At 44.6% G+C, this 24,097-nt stretch overlaps 1 protein-coding gene across 1 annotated transcript in view; it reads right to left on the bottom strand.

Annotated features, from left to right (window-relative positions):
* The window catches only part of LOC147087224 (Fc receptor-like protein 5), a 45,275-nt gene extending 34,543 nt beyond the window's left edge, over positions 1-10,732 (bottom strand). Inside the window, exon 1 of the mRNA XM_085978211.1 lies at positions 10,589-10,732. Coding sequence (XP_085834337.1) covers positions 10,589-10,619 — 31 coding nt within the window. The 5' untranslated portion in view covers positions 10,620-10,732. The remainder of the gene's footprint in view (positions 1-10,588) is intronic.
* Positions 10,733-24,097: the final 13,365 nt, after the last annotated feature.

Here is a 24,097-nt window from a genome sequence, read left to right as displayed (position 1 = left end):
AAATATCATGTTTGACTAACTTGACTGAGTTTTTTGAAGCAATAACAAACAGGTCATGCAGCCGATTTTGTATATCTGGAATTTCAATTAATATGACATAACAGATGCGAAATGTAGAAGCAGATGACAGTATAGGCAGGATGGTAAATTGAGTAGGTAATTGTCTAAGGGATAAGAGGCAGAGAGTAGTGATGGACGGATGTTTCACTGATTGTGTGGAATTACACAGTGGTATCCCCCAGGGGTTGGCAATAGCACCATTGGTTATATTATTATATAGAAATTACCTCGACTTGGGTGTAAGGGGTAACATTTCCAATATTCCGTCTGATGAAAAAATGTAGCAACGTTGTCGGTAGTGATCTGGATAGCAGCAGACTTCAGGAGGATATAGTCAGAGTGGTGAAATGGGCAGACTATGCCAGATGCAATTTACTGCGGCTAACTGTGCAGTGAAGCACTTTGGGAGAAACAACATGGCGAGGCAGTATAATATAAATGACAATATCTTCAAGGGGTAAAAGAACAAAAGTGTATTGGGGGAACATACTCACAAATCATCGAAGGTGGCAGGACAAGTAGATAAGGCCACTATGACCGTGTATGTGATAATTGGCTTTGATACAAAGACGCACTAAATAGAGGAACACAAAAGTCATGCTAAATATTTACAAACAGGTCTCAACTGGAGTATTGTGTACAATTCTAAGCACCGCACTTTTGGAATGATGTCAAGTGCTTCGGGAGGATAAGATAAATTTTCCAGGATAATTGTATGCATGAGGGCCACCCATTGCAGGAACTGGATTTGCTCTCCTCACAGAACATTTTAATGGGAGGCGCAATAGAGGTATTGGCAATAATATAGGGCATTGATAGAGCAAGGAGCGATAAACAGTCGACAAACAAATCTCAAAGATTTCTGATAATTTACTGAAGGTGCAGAGGGGAGATGAGGTGAAATGATTTGGCACAGAGGGTGAAGATCTGGAACACACCAACTGAAAGCCTGGTGAAATCAGATTCCATAGAAACTTTCATAAGACCATTGGACATGTATTTGAAGAGCACTAATTTGCCTGTTTATGGTCTAAATGTTCGAACCTGGGACTAAATGTCCCCCTTCTGCACTTTAAGAGAAAATGACTCTAACTAAATAAGTTCTATCGAAACGACATAGTGTAAACTATTCCAATAATCCATGGCTAGGATCAAGATGTGTATTTGCCTTAAAGGAGCAAAACACCATTAAGGGATGCACAGATACAAAAATGGTCAATTTTTAATGGTGTGAAACCATCATTTAAAGACAAAGCAAGCACCTGGGTGGAGTCTGTGTACAAATAATGAGCATCTTTACAGATTTCCACATGCGACCATACCACAAAACACAAGGCTATCGTGGAATCTCCATTATGGATTAGATGGAGGCAGTAACGGTAGGAATTCAGATTGGGATAAAATTGAGTTTAAGAGATAAAGTCTAAATTCTGAGCACCAAAGGCAGCTGCAGCATTGTATTGCTTGAAGGACATTCGTCTCAGCCCACTGTTCAGATCTGTTTCTCAGTGATATGCTCAGTTCCAGCAGTCTGAATGAGGAAATGGAATTGAAATAAACTCTTATATCTGAAAGCTGCCTGAATTATTCACCAGAAAGATTTAGATATGCAGGCAGTATACACACGCTCAATGATAGCAAAACGTGCCTGAAGTTGAGAGGCAAGATGCTAAAGAGAATGAAAAATAAGCAAACAAAGGGAAATGCTAAATACTGCAGAGGACAGCAGCAGCAGTTAGGTGTGAAAACGGAAGTCAGCGGTTTCAACTCGAAGGAGCTTCAGTTCAAAGAAAGAGGAACAAAGCTGCTCGCAGAAAGAACAGTGTCTCAAAACAAGCGAGACAACTACAATATATTTAGTATAATATACAGTGACTGTATTATAAATTCAGTTTCTCTCGCGAAGTGTCCAATACCCCCGGCATTATCTGTTCATGTTTGAGTGCAGACACTGAGTGGGTTGCTTGACCTGAGGTCAGCAGTGGTGAGCCCGGCAGAACTTTACCCTCCTACCACGCATGCTCGCTCTGCAGCAGGCAACAGATATCAAAGTGCTGCATCACGACTTTTGGCAGAGGCTTCCTTCACTGTCCTCGGAGCACTGAGCTGAATGGTAGCGCCAGTATCCGCTTGTTGGAGATCAGGGAACTCAGCAAGGAGCCGATGTTGACCATTCGGTCTTACTTTTATGTACTTCTTAGGTCTGCACTGCAGGCACTAACTGAGCTATCGGGCGATCAGTATCCTCCACTATTCTCCTGACAATAAACACTATTCTCCAAATTAAGTCCAGTAACAATTTAAACCGTGCTTTTTCAAACCGAGAGATGATGACTTAGTTCAATTTATCCAATAAGGCGTTTAGGAGACAATTGTTCATGCAGTGATTGGACACAATAAGGAAAATGGGATCACATGGTGCAGTTGCGGTGAATAACATAGATGCATTTAATTTGAAACTATTTGGTAACATGAGGGAGTTAAGAATAGGAGAATATGCTGATAGTGTCATCTGAATAGATTGGGAGGTGTCTGATGTGGAGTATAATCAATGGCATAGACCTTTTGGTGCCGAATGGCCTTGTCTCTGTGCTGTTATTGCAATGTAATTCTATTTAATTCTCAGGCTGAATTTCACAGTAACAGTAAATGCTGTAAACAGAAGCCTATGGTTTCAGCTCTGAATCGCTTCACCTCGGACAGAGAGTAATTTAACCCCTGACAGTAAGAACAGTGGTTCAGAACCGAGAATGTGTTTAAACACATTTAAAGAAATACATTGTGGCAATCTTTCTTATACTATTTCAACTGAAAAATTAATTAATTCTTGTATAATCCACCACCGTGTGCGTTGCTTCAGCCGACTGGAAATCCATACTGTCGTTTATTAGTACAAATTGATTCAATTATTAAAATAAAAATAGTTATTTCATATTCCACCAGCAACTTCCAAACTTGAAAAGGGGATGTGCTTAGGGACATCACACAAACAGAATGGGATAAATCGGAGGATGCTATCAGACAGAATGCTGTTTTGCAAGAGCATTACAGTCACTGAAGTGAAAATAATTCAATACATCAGCTTGTTTAAGGTCTGAAAATAAGTCAGATGGTCAGCTGTTCACTAAAAATAAGTTCAAGGCCAAGGTGATGGGATTCACAGGCAAACTAAACAGGGGAAGAGCATGCGTGGGGATAGGAGAGACATTCGGGAAAGACTCAGAATCAGTGCTCAGAGAGGGCGAAGCCTCAGAACTGTTTGAGCGTTGTGATCAGGGGAACTGTGTGATGTAGCAGCTGAACTGATGGTCTTGATCTTACAGACTTCAGTTATGTAGTGAGATGAGAGCAGCTGGGATTGTCCTCGTTGGAGCGCAGAGGTGTAATTGGAGATTCACCAGAATGGCACCAGGCCTGAGCAACTTCAGTTATGCGGAGAGATTAGAGACACTTGGATTTGTCTCCTTAGAGCAGAGAATGTTAAGGGGAGATTTATCATAAACATACCGGGAAAGAAGTACTTCAGTTATTAAGAGAGACTAGAGAAGATTAACTTTTTCTCCTTTGAGCAGAGAAGGCTAGGTGCAGATTCGTCAGTATGATACCAGGGAAATGCACTTAATTTATGAGGAGGGATGAGAGAAGCTGGGGTTGTTCAGGTGCAATCTGTGTGGAAATAAAAAGTGGATTTAATTACCGATAAAAATAGATGATGAAATTATTTCAGCCTGAGGTTAACAGTGAAAGAAAATGCTGACAACAGAACCGCTGGTTACAGGTCAGAAGCGCGTCACCTCGTACAATGAGGAATTCAACCCTGACAGTAAGGGAACGGCATCAGACCCAAGAATGAGGATAAACATATTGAATGAAAATGCACTGTGACAATCTCTCTGATGTGGTTTAACCGTATAATTAGTTAATTCCTTGCTTACCACCACAGATAGAATCAGCGAATCACAGAGCCTGACAGCGGAGCAAGAGGACATTCGGCCCCTCGTGCCTGTCCTGGCTCTTTTTCAGGCCCAAAACATTAGACCCCCTCATATGTTTTTCCTCATAGGCCTGCAAGATTTTCCATTTGACACATTTACACTATTCTGCTTTGACATTTACAATTAGAAGTGCACTAACAGAATGATTCTCAGACATTCAATTGTTAATGAAATTGAATTCAAGACACTTATTGCAATTATATAGGGCCCCAGTGAGACCAAACCTTCAAATTGTGTACAGTTTTGATCTCCTTACCTAAGGCAGGATATACTTTCCATAGAGGGACTGCAACGTTGTATCAACAGACTGATTCCTGGGATGGGTGGATTGACCTATGAGGAGAGATTGAGCAGACTAGGCCTATATTCTCTAGAGTTTAGAAGAATGAGAGCTAATCTCATTGAAATATATACCATTCTTACAGGGCTAGACAGGGTAAATGCAAGAAGGATGTTTCCCCTGGCTGAGGCGTCTAGAACCAGGGTTCACAGTCTATAAATACATACTCAGCCATTTAGGACTGAGATGAGGAGTAATTTCTTCAATCAGAAGGTGGTGAATTTTTGGAAATCTTTACCCCAGAGGGCTTTGGAGGCTCAGTCGTTAATATATTCAAGTCCATGATCGATCATTTTTTGGTTATTAAGCGAATCAATGGGTATGGGGATAATGCGTGAAGGTGCAGTGGGGTTCAAAGATCAGCCAAGATCTTGTTCAATGACGGATCAGGCGAGAACGGCAGGATGCCCTATTTCTGCTCCTATTCTTATGTTCTTATGTTCGTAAAATATATGAAGAGAAAATATTCCACTTTACCTCTCGTAAACTATAAATTAGGGGAATTATATAGAAACACAATGGAAGAAATAGAAATATACAAACGACTACTACACAACTATTGTGCTGCAAATACAACTGAACATTGCAATCAATGTAGTTTGTTTCTGAGTCCAAATAATTTAAAGTAATTAAACGACTTTGAAATAAAAAACTTTAAATTGCATTTGGAAGTGCATGGAAGCCAAGTGCTTTATATTCTCCATTTCTTTCATCTGAAAAGCAAGTCAGCTTGCAGCTTGGTTGGAAAAGTAGTAAACCTGAAATATGTAGTAAGCAATGCGCTGAATAGTAGCAGACTTCCGGAGGACAGAGAGAAACTGGTGAAATGGGCAGGTACATTGCAGCTGACATTTAATACAGAGAAATATAAAGTTTTGGAAATTGGGCAGACGAAAGAGGAGAGGCAGTGTATAGGAAATTATAAAATGTTACAGGGCGTTCAGAAACAGAGCGCACATAGAAAAGTATTTAAAGGTGGCAGGACTCGTTGATCAATGTGTCAAAAAAATCTTTAATATCTTTTGTTTAATATTAGCGACATAATATATAAAAGGAAAAAGGGTTATGCTAAACCTTTGTAAATCACATGTTAGTCCTCAGCTGGAGTACTGTGTCCAATTCTGGCCACCACACATTAGGAAGGACCTGATAACCTTGTAGACGGTGCAGAGGAAATTTGCCAGAATTGCAGGAGGATAATCAGAATTCAGTTATGTGGAGAGTCTAGTGCATTTTGGATTTTCCACCTTATGGCATAGAAGGTAAACGGAAAATTTACCAGAATGGTAGCAGGGATAATGGACGTCAGTTATGTGGCGAGATTAGTGAAGCTGGGCTTGTTGACCTCATGGCAGAGAAGGTTAAGCGAAGATTAACCAGAATGGTAGCAGGGATGATGAGCTTCAGTTATGTGGAGAGACGAGTGAAGCTGGAATGATTCACATTATGGCATGGAAGGTTAATGGAAGATTAACTAGAATGGTAGCAGGGATGATGAACTTCAGTTATGTGGAAAGACTTGAGATGCTGGAATTATTCACCTTATGACAGAGAAGGTTAAGTGAATATTTACCAGAATGGTACCAGGGATGATGAACTTCAGTTATGTGGAGAGACTAGTGAAGCTGGGATTGTTCACCTTAAGGCAGAGAAGGTTAATGGAAGAATAACCAGAATGGTAGCAGGGATGATGAACTTCAGTTATGTGGAGAGACTAATGAAGCTGGGATTTTTCACCTTATGACAGAGAAGGTGAATGGAAGATTAACCAGAATGGTAGAAGGGATGATGAACTTCAGTTATGTGGAGAGACTAATGAAGCTGGGATTTTTCACCTTAAGGCAGAGAAGGTGAATGGAAGATTAACCAGAATGGTAGCAGGGATGATGAACTTCGTTTATGTGGAGAGACTTGTGAAGCTGGGATTGTTCACCTTAAGGCAGAGAAGGTTAATGGAAGAATAACCAGAGTGGTAGCAGGGATGATGAACTTTGGTTATGTGGAGAGACGAGTGAAGCTGGGATTGTTCACCTTAAGGCAGAGAAGGTTAATGGAAGATTAACCAGAGTGGTAGCAGGGATGATGAACAACAGTTATGTGGAGAGACCAGTGAAGCTGTGATTGTTCACCTTATGGCAGAGAAGGTTAAGGGAATATTAAAAAGAATGGTACCAGGGATGATGGGCTTCAGTTCTTTGGAGAGACTAGTGAATCTGGGATTGTTCACCTTCTGACAGAGAATGTTAAGTGAAGATTAACTACAAAGGTAGCAGGGCTGATGGACTTCAGTTATGTGGAGAGACTAGTGAAGCTGGGATTGTTCACCTTATGGCAGAGAAGATTAAGGGAATATTAAACAGAATGGTACAAGGGATGATGGACCTCAGTTATGTGCAGAGACCAGTGAAGCTGGGATTGTTCACCTTAAGGCAGAGAAGGTTAATGGAAGATTAACCAGAGTGGTAGCAGGGATGATGAACAACAGTTATGTGGAGAGACCAGTGAAGCTGTGATTGTTCACCTTATGGCAGAGAAGGTTAAGGGAATATTAAAAAGAATGGTACCAGGGATGATGGGCTTCAGTTCTTTGGAGAGACTAGTGAATCTGGGATTGTTCACCTTCTGACAGAGAATGTTAAGGGAAGATTAACTACAAAGGTAGCAGGGCTGATGGACTTCAGTTATGTGGAGAGACTAGTGAAGCTGGGATTGTTCACCTTATGGCAGAGAAGATTAAGGGAATATTAAACAGAATGGTACAAGGGTGATGGACCTCAGTTATGTGCAGAGACCAGTGAAGCTGGGAATGTTCATCTTATGGCAGAGAAAGTTAAGAGAACATTTACCAGAATGGTACCAGGGATGAGGGACTTCAGTTATGTGGAGAAGCTGGAGAAGCTGGATTTGTTCTCCTCGGTACAAAGCAAGCATGTGCCCATAAGGAGGAAAGATGGGGCTTCCAAAGTTAGAGTGCCTGGATGAGAAACAGAATAGAGATTACACTAAGCGGAGTTCAGGAGGCTTATGACAAATGTGAATTGCAGAACGCAGCATAACACCAGGTTGAATAGGGCGAGTGCAGGCAGAAATGTAAAAACGATATAAGAAGTGCAAAGGAAGCCCATGAAAACAGATTAGTGGGTAATATACACCTTTAATAAATTTTAAAGGAATGGTGGGGCCGATTAATGTCAAAAGAGGAAATATTCTTGTGCACGCAGAGAGCATGACTGAGGTACTGAATGAGTAGTTTGCATCCGTCTTCACATAGGAAGAGGAGGGAGTCCATTTTTGCAGTAGATCTACTGGATTGGTTAAAATACATAAAAAGAATATGAAAAATAAGATTGCGTTAAATACATTAACATGTCAGCAAATCCATATGGGATGTATCCTACATTCCTGAGGGAAGTGGTTGAGGAGATAGCAGAAGTTCTGACCGCAATCTTACAAAACCCCTTGGAAATGGGAGTAGTGCCAGAGGAATGAAGGATTGCAAATATCACGTGACTCTTCAAAACGGGGAGAGCGATACATCTGTTAATGCCAGGCTAATCAGTCCACCTTCAGTGCTGGGAAAACTACTGGAGACCATTGTCAAGGACAACATTAAGTTCTCACTTACAGAAGCAAGCTTTAATAAGGGACAGTCTGCTTGGATTTTTTCAAGAATAATTGTGTTTGACTAACCTGATTGAGTTTTTTGATGAAATATCCCTGAGGGCTGATGAAAGTTGTGCAGTAGATTTTGTATATCTGGAATTGCAATTAAGTATCACATAACAGAATCACCCGAACTGCAGAGGCTCATGGTATTATAGGGGCGATAATATATTGATACGAGGGAGTGAGCAGTGGTGAACGGAAGTTTTACTGAATGTGTGGAAATATGCAGTGGTATTCCTCCAAGGGGCGGTATTAAGACCATTGATAATCGTGTTCTACCTACATGAATTGGACTTGTGTATAAGGGGTAACATTTCGAATTTTGCACTGATGGAAAATTTGGCAAGGTTATATATAGAGAGCTGGATAGCAGCAGATTCAGGAGGAAATAGACAGAGTGGTGAAATGGGCAGACTATGACAGCTGGAATTTACTGTGGCTAACAGTGCAGTGAAGCACATTGGTAGAAACTTCATGGCGAGGCATTATAATACAAATGACAATATCTTCAAGTTGTCAAAGAGCAAAGGTAACTGGGAGCACATGCTGGCCGATCATTGAATGTGGCAGGGCAAATTGAAGAGGCAGTTAAGAGCGTGTACGAGATATTTGGCTTTGAAGAAAGATGCACTGAATAGATGAACAAGGAAGTCCAGCTAAACATTCACAAATTACTGGTTAGGCCTCAACTGGAGTATTGTGTAAAATTCTAAACACCGCATTTTAGAAATGATTTCAAGTGCTTCGCGAGGGATCAGAGAAAGTTTCCAGGATAATACTAGGTATGAGTGCCATCCATTGGAGGAGCTGAAATTGCTCTCCTTACAACAGAGTTATTAGCAATATATGGGGCTTTGATAGAGCAAGGAGTGATAAACTGTCGGCAAGCAAAGTTCAAAGATTTCAGATAAACAGCTAAAGTTCCAGAGCGGAGATGAGGTGAAATGATTTGACACAGAGGTTTTTTAAGATCTGGAACACACTACCTGAAAGTGTGATTGAATCAGATTCCATATAATCTTTCATATTTTGCATGGTTATGTGTTAAAACCTCGATCCTGGGACTAAATGTCTTTCTTCTGCACTGTAAGATTGAATGGCTAAATAAATAAGGCCTATCGAGACGACCATGTGTAAACAATTTCAAAAATCCATGGCTGGTATCAGGATGTGCCTTTGCCTTGAAGAAACAAAGCCATGGTAAATGATGCACAGATACACACATGGTCCATTTTGTGACTGAGTGAAACCATTACTGAAAGACAAAGGAAAGCAGCTGGGCGGTGTGTGTGTGAAAAAACTGAGCATTTTTACTGATCTCCACAATCGACCATAGCACGGAAAAGAATAGCAAGGCCACCGTGGAATCTCCCTTATGGAATGAATGGAGGTACTGACGGTGGAAATTGAGATTGAAAAAATGGAGTCTAAGAGATAAATTATCAGCACAGCAGGGCAGATGCAGCCCAGCATTTGTTAGCGGACATTAGTGTCCGCACTCTGGGCAGATCACTATCACAGTCAGATGCTCAGCTCTTGCAGACTGAATGAGGAAAAGGGGTTAAAATAAATTTCTAGGTCTGCAAGCTGCCCGAAATATTCACCAGAAACATTTAATTGCACAGACAGTACACGCAGGCTCACAAATATCACAAAACGCCTTACATTGAGATGAAAGTGTGAAAAGAGAATGAAAAATAAGCAAACAAATGGACAATGTTCAGTCATGCAGAGAAAAGTAGCAACAGTTAGGTGTGAAAACGGAAGGCTGCGGTTTCAACTCGAATGTTCACGGAAAGAAAAGTGTCCCAGAAACAAAGGCAGTGCTAAAAATATATTTACTGTAATATCCACTGTCAGATAATATTGTTCTTCTCCTCTTTCCAAACCTCCTAAATTGTAGAAACATGGAAACGTACGGCACAGGAAGCCATTCGATCCATTGTGACTGTGCCGGCCAGAAAGCATCTTCCTTTGCCCACCGGGTACATTCCTGTTCTTTTCCACAGATTAGCCGGCATTACTGAACCGACAGAAGAACCTTTAAGTCAACCGAACAACATTGTGAAACCGCACACCTCATCAGGTGATATTGTGATTTATCAGACATACTCTTAACCGTTTTATTTCAATTACTCTTATCTTTCCCCTCTCCTTTGTGAAGAAGGAGACTCACCCTGGAACATGGCTGTAAGGGCGGCGGTTTTCTGTTTTGCCCTTGGGGAGAGTGGATACATTGCATATCTGATCTCCGACGCTGCAAATCTCTCACCTCTCCCGAAAACTAATACCACTTGCACTGTCTCAATGTTACTCATGGAGAATTCAGCACAAACAAATATCCACTCTGACAGATTGCCGATCTAAAGTGGTCCACTTAGTTTGCCAGGAGTTGCTTTAATCCACTGAACTACCGGAGATCGGTCACCACCGGATTCAGTCCCACTCTCCTGCTTACATTTGCCCACTCAGTTACCTCGCAGACCCAGAATCCAGCAAAGCAGGTATTAAATTGATCACGACTCACCAAACAGCATTAACATGGCGGCTCTCTCCATGTTCTAGTGTGAGCTAAATTGAGAGATGAGAGCTGTAAGTAACGGCGACTGATTGTTATGCTCCGCCTCGCAGAAGTTCATACCAGGAAGCGTTGAGGCACTGAGAGCAGAAAGAGAGGCCGGCAGGAAGTGAGGTCATCCCCACAATTAAAGCAACAGCACTGAGTTTGTTTACAAGCTGGAATGCAGTACGGATTGGAACGTTGCAAGCTCCAGCTTTACAAAATTTGAATATTAGACAATAATAACCGGCAACAACAATCATTAGGGTTGAAAACGGGCTGCAAAATCGCTACCACCTCTTTCCACCCTGCGGTGTGACAATTCACCCCAAACAGTTTACTATCATTCTCTTCCCTGAAGGACCTTAATTATCTAGTTGACTATGTACGACCTCCCGTTGTTTCCTGTTTATTTTCCTGCCGTCAACTAATCAATTACCCCAATTTAAGATTTAAGTTTCCTAAAGTGGGATTATGAACTCATCACCTGTGAGCACCTCAACAGACTCCGGTCCATTAATCTCGGGGTGAGGTTTGTTATTGCTGTTGGGGAGGATTTACACTAACTTGGCAGGGAAAAGAGCACCAGCATATTCAAGTAGAAAAGAGGAATAAGGTGCATAAAAGAGTGCTTGTGTTAGCTAGTACTAGAGAAGACAGTACTTGAGGCGGTAATAATACAATTTTATGTAGGAGCAGACTAAAAAAGACAATGACAAATTCAGAGATGGGTTTAGAATGCATGTACGTAAACTCTCAACGTGTGGTGAGTAGCGTTTTTGAGCTAAAATCACAAATAGCTGTGTGGCAATATGATGTTGTGGCAAGAACGGAAACGTGCCATTAAAACTGTGAGGACGGGACACTTATTATTCAAGGGTACAAGGAATTCAGAAAAGAGAGCAAATGAAAAAAGGGAGGTGGGATGGCAGTGCCGATTAAGGAAAACATTGTACTGTTGGAAAGTGTGGATGTTCTTGAGGGGACAATGACATAATCCATTTGGTTAGAGTTCAGCAGCAAAAAGCGTATGATGACGGTATTCGCGTATTCTATAGGCCTCCAAAGAGTTAGAGTGATATACAGGAGCTTGTGGCGTTGCCACATTGGGGAAACACTGTGTGTATGTAGATAAACCTGTAAAATCCCCTTTTAACTGCTGTATTCCCCTCCCCCCGCAAGACAGTTGCAAGCTGAGAGGAATAAGGCACGTTCAGACTTGTCTGCTGCTGATAGAAGGAAAACCAATCAGGTTCCAGCAGGTGACCAATCCGTGAGTCATCACAGGTTTGCGGGCTTCACGAATTCAGTACTGTGTTGTGAGAGTTGGAGTAAAAACTTATTTATTGTAGCTCGCTGTGTTGCCTATTTCTTTACGCGGGAGACTGTAGTCCCCCACATTGGTGACCCTGGATGCCGACGGTCGAAGCCCCCGACTCACGCAGCCCAACAGAGGCCAGTAACGACCCGATGGCAACCAGCAGCAGCTTGATGTCGGCCGGCGCCGCGTCCTTGAAGCACCTCACCTTCTGGGAACACCAAGCACCAGCTTGGTTCGCGCACTCGGAGGCCCAATTCACCCTTCGCAGGATTCAAGATGATGAAGAAAGGTACCTCCACGTAGTCTCAGCACTAGCAAGCTCTACCACCACCGAAGTTCTCGACCTGCTGGGGAACCAACCACAGACCGGCAAGTACTCAATCATTAAGGGCCGCTTGCTGCAGGCTTATGGCCTGTCCAAGGAGGAGAGGGCCCGCAGGCTTCTCTGACTACCAGGCCTCGGCGAATCTACCCCAACCCACTTGATGAGCCGGATGCTTGCGCTCCTGGGCTCTGTACCGCAGTGCCTTTTGTTTCGGGCCCTTTTCTTCAGCCATCTTCCTCAGCAGGTACAGACTGCCCTCGCGGGGTCCCCGATCACGGACTGCGTACAACTGGCAGCCGCCACGGACAAAGTTTTCACCATCGCCCAACTCGGCTGTGCAGCCGCGAGGCTCCCCGACACCACCGAGCGCGCGCCGCCACGCCAGGCCGCAGAACTATGCTACTACCACGCGCGTTTTGGCCACAAAGCCCAACGCTGCAGAGCACCCTGCTCTTTTGATCAAACCAAGGTGGCCGCCCAGCCCAATGCACCAGCCCCGGGCCACCGCCTAGGCCTGCTTGACCGCACCCCCGCCGCCACGATGGCCATTGGCACCACAGTTAAACTGCTGTACATAACCGACTCTCTTTCTGGGCGCAGATTCCTTTGCGAAACCGGAGCCTAATGCAGCATAATTCCTGCCTCACAGCTCGACATTTAGGCAGGCCGCAGCAGCCCACCCCTCGTGGCGGCAAATGGCGCAGCCATTGCTACTTTCGGAAAGCGACGGGCCGAGGTTTGTTTCAATGGCCAGCGATTTATGTGGGATTTCGTGATGGCCTCGGTGGCACATCCTTTGCTGCGCGCCTATTTTCTTTGCGCCCACGGACTCCTGGTCGACGTCCGCGACAGGCGCCTGATCGATGCAGCAACTTTCGCTTCACTGGCCTGCCAGCAGAGCAACAGCCCAGCCCTCGTCGGGTCCTGCTCCGCCCCGGCGCATGACAACTACGCCCGCCTACTCGCAGATTTCACTAGGCTCACACAACCGACCCTCTCAGCCACGGCAGCCAAGCATGGGGTCGAAGATCACATCGCCACTACGGGACCACCAGTGTTCGCTCGAGCCAGACGCCTGGACCCATCCAAGATGGCGGTGGCAAAGAAAGAATTCACCACGATGGAAAAACTGGGCATCATCCGCCGCTCGAACAGCCCTTGGTCATCCTCCCTCCATATTGTACCCAAGACGGGCGGTGGCTCTCGCCCCTGTGGCAACTACAGATGGCTCAACGACGCCACCACGCCCGATAGATACCCCATTCCGCACATCCAAGACTTCTCGGCACACCTAGCAGGAAAGTCCATCTTTTCCAAGGTCGACCTGATTCGCGGCTACCATCAGGTCCCCGTCTACCACGCAGACATCCAGAAGACGGCGGTCATCACCCCCCTTCCGACTGTTTGAGTTCCTGCGCATGCCCTTCAGGCTTAAGAACGCCGCACAGGCCTTCCAACGGCTCATGGACTCCGTCCTACGCGACCTGAACTTCCTGTTCGTCTATCTGGATGATATCCTCGTGGCCAGTACCAGCAAGGTCGAGCACATTGCGCATTTGCGCTCCCTTTTCCAGCACCTCAGCCAACACGGTCTAATCGTCAACCCGGCCAAATGCCAGTTTGGAGCAGCCCAAATTGACTTTCTCAGCCACAGAATCTCGCCAAGGGGAGCCATTCCCCTACCTTCCAAGGTGCAGGCGGTGGCGGACTTTCCCCAGCCCACCTCGGTTAAGGCGCTGCAGGAATTTTTGGGGATGGTCAATTTCCATCATCGGTTTGTGCCCAGTGCCGCCGCACTCATGCGCCCCCTCTACAAAGCCACCAGGGGCAAAACGGGCAAAGAGCAACTCACCTGGTCCAGCGAGATGGCGACAGCCTTCCACCAGACCAAAAGCGCCTTTGCCAACGCCACAGTACTGGCCCACCCCATCCCGGGCGCCAAGACCACCCTCACCACGGACGCTCGGATTACGCCGTCGGCGCCGTCCAGCAACAGTGGGTTGAAGGCGTGGCAGCCACTGGCATTATTCAGCTGACAGCTGCGCAAGAACGAGAAGGCTTACAGCACATTCGACAGAGAGCTGCTGGCCCTGTTCCTGGCAATCCGGCACTTCCATTTCCTTCTGGAAGGCCGGCCGTTCACCGCATTCGTGGACCACAAGCCGTTCACTTTCGCCATGGCCAAAGTAACCAAACCCTGGTCCGCGCGCCATCAGCGCCAACTCAACTTCATCTCGGAGTTCACCACGGACATCCGCCACGTCGTCGGCAAGGATAATTTGGTGGCCGACTGCCTCTCAAGACCCTCGTTCCACGCAGTGCACCTGGGCATCGACTACACCGGCATGGCGAGAGACCAGGCTGCCGATGCGGAGATCCAGGCCCTCAGGACGTCAACTACCAGTCTCACCCTGGCCGACATCCACTTCCACGCAGCTGGCACAACCCTCCTGTGTGATGTCTCAGTCCCTTCGCCTAGGCCGGTCGTTCCATCCGCCTGGCGCAAGCGAGTTTTCGACATCATCCACGGCCTCTCACATCCAGTAATGCGTGCGTCTCAGAAACTTATGTCCACGAAGTTCACCTGGCCTGGACTCCACAAGGATGTGAGAGACTGGACCAAAACATGCATGCCGTGTCAGCGTGCTAAGGTCCAGCAGCACACCAAGGCACCATTGGAGTGTTTCCCGGTTCGCGAGAGGCGTTTCGACCACGTCCACGTCGATCTGGTAGACCCTTGCCGCCATCGCATGGTTTTACACACCTGCTCACGATCGTCGACCGCACCACCAGAAGGCCCGAGGTGGTTCCCCTCGCCTCCACCACCACGACTGACGTCGCGCGAGCATTCGTCTCGACATGGGTGGCCCGGTTCAGTGTGCCGACCGACATATAACCTCCAGTTCACCTCACAGTTGTGGAATGCCATCATTGCCGGCCTCGGCACCAAGTTGCACAGGACAACAGCCTACCACCCGCAGGCCAACGGGCTCTGCGAGCGCTTTAATCGTTCTTTGAAAGCCTCTCTCTGCGCCAGCCTGGTCGATACCAGACAGATCGACAAGCTACCCTGGGTTCTCCTCGGATTGCGTACCACGCCCAAAGAGGACCTCCGCGCCTCTGCGGCCTAGATGGCCTATGGCTGACCACTCAGAGTACCAGGCGACTTCCTCCCCCTGACAACGGAGCCGTGGTCGGCCGCCAAACAGCTTTCCCTGCACCAGGACGCGGCCCAGCAACTCTGTCTAGTGCCCACTTCGCAACACGGCCCGCAGCTGTCCTACGTGCCTCGAGACTTCCGACATGCGGAGTTCGTCTTCGTGCACCGGGACATGCACAGAGGCCCACTGCAGGCACCATACACCGGCCCCTTGCCAGTATTGGAGACAGAGGAAAAAGATTTTCTTATCGATGTCGGCGGGAAGCCGGACCTTATTTCAGTAGACCGCCTCAAACCGGCGCACCTGGACCTTAGCTTCCCGTTTCGGTCGGCTTTTCCCCCATGGCAGGGCAGACCTCCTGTGTTGGCGGCGGCCCCAGCAGAGGACCAAGACATGCCAGAACCTTACTTTCCAGCCGCCGCCCCACCTTCGCCGGCAGCCTGTTCAGCCAGCCCACCAGCAGACCATCCGCCTGACCAGCCGACGAACCAACCGGCCGACCTCCCAGACAGCCCTCCTCACACGCCAGATCGCTACTACAGCCGCTACGGCCGCTTGGTCAAACCTCCGCAGAGACTGACTTTTACAGTTAACGAGGATTCTGGGCGGGCGTATGTGCCGTTGCCACATTGGGGAAACACTGTGTTTATGTAGATAAACCTGTATAATCCCCTTTTAACTGCTGTATTCCCCTCCCCCCGCAAGACAGTTGCAAGCTGAGAGGAATAAGGCACGTTCAGACTTGCCTGCTGCTGATAGAAGGAAAACCAATCAGGTTCCAGCAGGTGACCAATCCGTGAGTCATCACAGGTTCGCGGGCTTCACAAATTCAGTACTGTATTGTGAGAGTTGGAGTAAAGACCAATATCTTGTAGCTCGCTGTGTTGCCTATTTCTTTATGCGGGAGATCGTAGTCTCCCACAAGCTAATCTGCAGGGAAATTGCAGAGACATGCAAGAGCTTTAGAGTGGTGATATTGGGGCACTTGAGTTACCCAAATATCGATTGGGATATTGCTCCGGTAAAGGGAAAGCAGGGGCAGGAATTTCTGAAATCAAGAGTGGAGTTTCTATACTGGAATAGGGCTAACTTCAATGGGATGTGAAAGGATCTAGCCCTGGTAAAATTGAAAAACAAAGACTGACAGGGAAAACTGCAACGGAACAATGAGTGATCTTTAAGGAGGAGATGATCCATTCCAACAAGGGCTCCTTGGTGACGAGGGAGATAGAGAAGATAATGAAACAAAAAAGGGGTTGCATGATGCATGTCAAGTGAATTCTTCAAAGGAGAACCAGACGAAATGCAATAAGTTGAGAGGGGAAGTGATGATGAAAGGAAGATTGACAAAGAGATAATATGATAGTAGAATGGCAGTTCACTAAAATCTTCTACCAGCCTGTAAAGTGTAAGCGGATAGTAAGAGACGGTGTGGGGCCTATTAGAGACAAAGAAAGTGCTATTATGCTTAGAGGCGCAGGGCAAGGCTAGAATATTCAATGAGCACATGTTATCTGTGTATAATAAAGAGGTGAATGCTGTCAAAATAACGATAGAAGAGCAAAAGCGAGAAGCAACAGAAGGGTTGAAAATTGATAGACAGGATGTACTAGAAAGATTGGGTATGCTTAGAGCGGACAAGTCGCCTGGTCTAGATGTCTTAAATCGCAGGTTGCTAAGGTAATTGGGGGAGGAGATAGCGGAAGGGTTTGCCATAATTTCCCAATCTTTCCTAGATGTGGGGGTGGTGCCTGAGGGTTGGAAAGTGGCAAATGTGACACCATTGTAGAAGAAGGGTGTAAGGAAAATCCTAGTAGCTACTCCTTGTCAGTTAACATAAGTGGTGGGTAAAGTTGTAGAAACAATGACCAAGAAATAAATTACCGGGCACTTAGAGACGTTCAAGCTAATTAAGGGGAACCAACAGGGATTTGTGAAAGGCAGAACGTGTTTGACTAATTTAATTGAATTTTTTGCTGAATTAACAAAGAGTATTGGTGAAGGGAATGCAATGGATGTTGTCTACATGGATTTTCTGAATGCGTTGATAAAGTACCCTATAGAAGGCTGGTTATCAAAATTGAGGTGCATGGAATAGGTGGGGCAGTGGCAGCTTGGATAAGGAATTGGCTTAAGGACAGAAAACAGCGAGTTGTGTTAAATGGCTCTTTTTCAGAGTGTCTGATACCAGACAGTTGTGTTCCTCAAGTGTCAGTGCTGGGGTCACAGCTTGTTTTGAGATATATCAATGACATGGATATTGGAATGCAGAGCAAAATTGCTAAATTTGCTGATGACACCAAATTTGGGGATATGGCAAACAATGATGTTAATACCAATCGAAAGCATCAGGACATAGAAAGACTAGCAGAATGGGCAGACAAGTGGCAGATGGCATTTAATACAGAGAAGTGTGAGGTGATGCATTTTGGCAGAAGGGACAGGGAGAGGCATTACACACTTAATGGCATAGTTTTAATTAGTGTGCAAGGAATGAGGGGCCCTGGAGTTAATAGACATAGTTCCCTGAAGGCAGCAGGGCACATTGAGAGAATTTTTAAGAAAGCATATGGGATCTTGGGCTTCATAATAGAGGTATTGAGTACAAAAGTAAATAAGTTGTGCTAAATCATTATAAAGCACTGGTTAGGCCACAACTAGGGTATTGAATACAGTTCTGGTCGGCCCACTTTAGGAAGGATGTGAAGGCCCTTCAAAAGGTGCAGCCGAGATTTACCAGATTGGTTCCCAGGATGGGGGATCTTATCTACAAGGACAGGTTAGAGAAGCTGGATTTTTTTAGCAGGGCTACGGGGATAAGGCGAGGGAGTGGGACTAACTGGTTCACTCAGCAGAGATCCGATAAGGACTCGATGTAACAATTGGCCTCCTTCTGTGCCGTTATGACTCTATGACTGTAGTGCGTGAAGTTGGATTTGATGTAGAGGATCAGGCATGATCTTATTGAATGATGGAGGAGGGGCAAAGGGAAAAGGGCCTAAATCTGCTCCTATTGCTTATGTTCTTAAAATACATGAAGAGATAATATTACACTTAACATTTCCTAAACTATAAATTTAGGGGGTTTAAATACAACACAGTGGAAGAATTTAAGGTTACAAGCCGCCTATTTTCGCTGTATTGTGCTGCAAATGTAGCTGTGCATTGAAATCAATGTAGATTGCTTCTGAGCCCAATTAATTTAAAGTGGTTTAACGACATTGGAACAACAAGGACTAAATTCTGTTTCGACGAAAATTAAAATGATGTTGTCTGCATTCCGCATTCTTTTCATCTGAAAAGCAAGTCAGCTTGGAGCATGGTTGGATATGTAGTAAACTTGTAATTGTAGTAAGCAGTGAGGAGGATAGCAGCAGACTTCAGCAGGACAGAGGGAGACTGGAGAAAGGCCAGATACTTTGCCGCTGACATTTAAGGCAGAGAAGTGTGAAGTGATGAATTTTGGGCAGACGAATGAGGAGACGCAATGTACAGGAAATTGGAAAATATTCCAGGGCATTCAGGAACAGAGTGCACATACACAAGTCTTTAAAGGTGGAAGGACCATATGATCAATCTTTAAAAAAAATCTTTGAAGACCTTTTGCTTTAATAGTAGAGATATAGGCCCAGAAATTCGGGTCTCCACGGGTGTGTAAACATGGATTACTCACCCGTAAGCCCAATGGAAGTGCGGGTTTCCTGCTTGCACTGCGCATGCGCAGGAAACCGGCACTTCCGTTACCCTGAAGGAAGGGGTTCAGAGTTCAAACAAGTGCACAGGAGAGGCTGTGCATGTGCATCGAACTTACATTTATTTTGCAGGTTTTCCTGGGAAGGTAAGTCTCCAGGAGTTGCACATATACAAAGCAGACGCAAGGCCTGCTCTTTACAAGGTAAGTGATTAATTCATCAAAATTAAAACATTTTTTCCACGGATTTATTATTTTTAAATACTTTAAAGAAAGGTAAATTCATTTTTAGCCCCGTTAGAATATAAAATTAATTTTATTCAAAAATTTAAATTAGTTTAAAATAGTTATTTCATGTATTTTAAAAATGTGATTTTGTAAGAAAAAACTTTGAAGATTTAGCGATGTTTTGGGGCTTATAGCTTTTATAAGTTTGACAGCCCTTCCTGTCAAACTTAGGAATGATGCATTCTCTGCTACCATTGGCGCTACAAGGCCCACGTGATCCCAGGGGACGCATCGAACTAACTGTGCCCCTGGGATAAGCAAGCAATGTGCGCTGGCAGTTGGAGGAGGCCCAGGATCGCAATTCCATGGGGGCCCACAGCTCAACGGCCGGCACGCAAGGTAAGAGCAGGTCGGGGGCTTACACCCGCGGGAAGCCCCCGACCCGAATTTATGGGCCATAATGTACAAAATGAAGGAGTTATGCTAAATCTTTGTAAATTACTGGTTAAGCCTCAGCTGGAGCTTTGTCTCCAATTCTGGCCTGCAAATATTAGGAAGGATCTCATGACCTAGTAAATGGTGCAGAGGAAATTTACCAGAGTGGGAGGAGGGTTGACAGAATTCAGTTTTGTGGAGAGTCTTGAGAAGCTGGGATTGCTCCACTTGGTACAAACCAAGCATGTGCCCATAAGGAGGATAGAAGGGGCTTCCAAAGTTAGAGCGCCTGGAAGAGAAACAGAATAGAGATTAAACTAAACAGAGAAAAGGAGGCTTATGACAAATGTGAAATGCAGAATACAGCAGAACACCAGAATGTGGACAGTGGAGGCAGAAATTGGAAAACGATATGAGCAGCGAAGAGGGGGCGCATGAAAACAGACTGGTGGGTAACATAAATATTTTATAAACATTAAAGGAATGGTGGGGCCGATTAATATCAAAAGAGGAAATATTCTTGTGGAGGCAGAGAGCATGACTGAGGTACTGAATGATTAGCTGCATCTGTCTTCACATAGGAAAAGGATTATGTTCATGTTGCCGTAGATCTACTGGACAGGATAAAATAGATAGGTAGGATGTGGAAAATAAGTCGACGTTATTTACATTAACAATTCACCCGATCCATATGGGATGTATCCAACATTGCTGAGGGAAGTGATGGAGGAGATAGCAGAATTTCTGACCACAATATTACAAACTTCCTTGGAAATGAGACTGATGCCAGAGGACTGAAGTATTGCAAATGTCACATGATTGTTCAAAAAAGTGGAGAGCGATATAACTGGTAACAGCAGGCTAAACAGTCTGCCTTCGGTGGTGGGAAAATTACCAGAGACCATTGTCAAGGACAATATTATTTCTCCCTTACAGAAGCATGCTTTAATAACGGACAGTCAGCTTGGAATTGTTCAACTGAAATCGTGTTTGACTACCCTGACTGTGTTTTTAATGAAATAACAAATAGGCCGTGCAATCTATTTCGTATATCTGGAATTTCAATTATGTATCACATAACGCACTCACTCGAAAAGTAGAAGTCATGATATTATAGGCATGATGGTAAATTGAGTACTTAATTGGAGAAGGGATAAGAGGCAGAGAACAGTGATGAACGGATGTTTCACTGACAGTGTGAAAATCCGCAGTGGTATCCCCCGGAGGTCGCTGTTAAGGACATTGATTATCTTGTTATATGTAAATAAATTGGAATTGTTTGTAAGGGGTAACATTACGAATCTTGCATTTGCAGCAAAATTTGGCTACCTTGTAAATAGTGAGTTGGATAGCAGCAGACTTCAGGAGGATATAGAGAGAGTGGTAAAATGGCCAGACAGATGCCAGATGCAATTGACGGCGGCTAACTGTGCAGTGAAGCACTTTGGGGGAAACAACATGGAGAGGAAGTACATTGTAAAGGAAACTGTCTTCAAGGGGTAAAAGGGCAAAACGTAACTGGGGAAACATACTCACAAACATTGAAGGTGACAGGTCAAGTAGATAGATCAGATAAGGCCGTGTATGGGTTAACTGGCTTTGAAAAAAATAGGTTCTGAATAAAGAACAATGAAGTCATTCTAATTACTTACAAATCCCTGGTTAGGCCTCAACTTGAGTTTTGTGTACATTTCTAAGCACCACACTTTAGGAACGATATCAAGTGCTTCCGGAGAGTTCAGAGAGTGCTTGCACGATAATATGAAGCATGTGGGCCGTCCTTTGGAGCAGCTGGAATTGCATTGCGTACAACAGAACATGCTAATGGGAGAACCAACAGAGATAGTGGCAATAATATGGAGCTTTGATAGAGTATGTAGCGAGATATATTGTCGGCAAGCAAAGTTCGTGGATTTTGGCAAAGGGCCCAGAGGGAAATGAGGTGACATTATTTGACAGAGTCTGGTTAAGATCTGGAATGCACCACCTGAAAGTGTGGTGGAATCAGTTTCCATAGGAACTTTCATAAGACCATTGGACATTTACTTGAAGAGCACAAATTTGCATCTTTATGGGTTAAAAGCTCGAACCTGGAACTAAATGTCTTCCTTCTGCACTGTAAGATTCAATGACTCTAACTAAATAAGATCTATTGAGATAAACATGTGTAAACAATTCCAATGCTCCATGTCTAGGATCAAGATGTGCCTGTGCCTTAAAGAAGCAAAACACATTTAAATGATGCCCAGATACACAAATGATGAAGTAGTTACACAGATACACAAATTTTGAAGTAGGGTTTAAACCCGAAACGTCAACTCAAATTTCTCTCAACGGATGATGCCTGACCTGCTAAGTTTTTCCAGCATTCTCTGTTGTTATTTTACACAAATGATCAATTTTGTGACTGAGTGCAACCATCACTGAAAGACAAAGGATAGCAGCTGGGTGGAGTCTGTGTTCAAACAATGAGCATCTTTACACATCTCCGCATGCGACCATACCAAGAAACAGAATTGCAAGGCTATCGTGGAAAGTCCATTATGGAATGGATTGAGACATTATCGGTGGGAATTGCGACTGAAAGGATTGGAGTTTAAGAATTAAATTCTGAGCACCAAAGGAAGCTGCAGCAGTGTGTAAGTTGGAGGACATTAGTCTCCACCCACTGTGCAGATCTGTAATTCAGTGATATGGTCAGCTCCAGCAGACTGAATGAGGACGAGGAATTAAATTATGTTCCTTGATCTGAAAGCTGCATGATATATTCACCAAAAAGCTTTAGATGTACAGACAGTACACACACATCCAAAAATATCAAAAAGTGCCTGAAATTGAGATGCAAGATCGAAAAGATAATGAAAAAACGCAAACAAAGTGAAAATGGCCAGTACTGCAGTGAAAAGTTGCAGCAGTTAGGTGTGAAAACGGAAGGCTGCGGTTTCAACTCGAAGGATATTCAGTTCAAAGAAATTGCAGCTAAGCTGTTCACAGAAAGAACAGTGTATGAGAACCAACGGCATAGACACAAATATATTTACTATAATATACAGTTTCTCTATTTTAAAACTTTCTCATCCAGTTTCTCTCTCGAAATCTTCAATACACCGACCCCGCGCATTATCTATTCATGTTTGAGTGCAGACACTGAGTGGGTTGCTTGACCTGAGGTCAGCAGTGGTGAGCCTGGCAGATCTTTGCCCTCCTACTGCGCATGCTCGCTCTCCAGCAGGCAACAGATAATAAAGAGCTACATCACGGCATTTGGCCGAGGCTTCCTTCAGTTGCCTGGGAGCACTGAGCTGAATGGTAGCGCCAGTACCTCCCCTTGATGGAGATCAGGGAACCCAGCAAGGAGCGGAAGTTGATCATTGGGTCTTACTTTGATGTATTTCTAAGCTCTGCACTTCAGGCAATAACTGAGCTATGGGGAGACCAATATGCTCCACTATTCTCCTGATAAAATGCCCTATTCTCGAAATCCAGTCCAGTAAAAAATTCAAAAGTGCCTTTTCAAACCGAGGGATGATCATTTATTTCAACCTATTCAATAAGGAGTTCATGAAACACTTCTTCACCCAGAGAGTAGACACAGTGTGGAAAATGAAACAACACGGTGTAGCTGTGGCGAATAGCATTGATCCATTTAAGGTGAAATTAGTTGGCAACATGATGGGGAAAGGAATAGGAGGATATGCTGATAGCGCCATCTGAATTAGATTGGGAGGTGGCTGGTGTGGTGTATAATCAATGGCATAGACCTGTTGTGGCCGAATTGCCTTGTCTCTGTGCTGTTATTTCCATGTAACTCTATTTAATTTCAGGCTGAAGTTCACAGTGACAGCAAATGCTGCAGACGGAAGCCTGTGGTTTCAGCTAAGAATCGCTTCACCTCGTGCAGAGAGCAATTTAACCACTGACAGTAAGAGCAGTGCATCAGAACCAAGAATGTGTATAAACACATTGAACAAAATACATTGTGCAAATCTTTCTTATACACTTTCAACCGAATAATAAATTAATTATTGGATAAACCACCACCATGTGGGGTGCAGTAGCAGACTGAAACTCCAGACTGTCAGTTATTAATACAATTCAATCCAAGTCCAGTTATTAAAATAATAAAAATATTTTTCATATTCCACTGGAATCTTCTAAACTATATGAAAGGGGATGTGATGAGGGACATCACAGAAACAGAATGGGATGAATCGGAGGATACTATGAGGCACAATGCAGTTTTGCAAGGGAATTACCATAACTGAAGAGAAACTAAATCAATTTTTCAGCCTGTCTCAGGCCTGAAAGGAAGTTA

Source organism: Somniosus microcephalus, unplaced genomic scaffold (genome assembly GCF_052327205.1).
Source record: "Somniosus microcephalus isolate GS21.2 unplaced genomic scaffold, FLI_Smic_1.0 unresolved_chr6, whole genome shotgun sequence".
NCBI classification, from domain to species: domain Eukaryota; kingdom Metazoa; phylum Chordata; class Chondrichthyes; order Squaliformes; family Somniosidae; genus Somniosus; species Somniosus microcephalus.
This window is presented reverse-complemented; position numbering and strand designations above follow the sequence as displayed.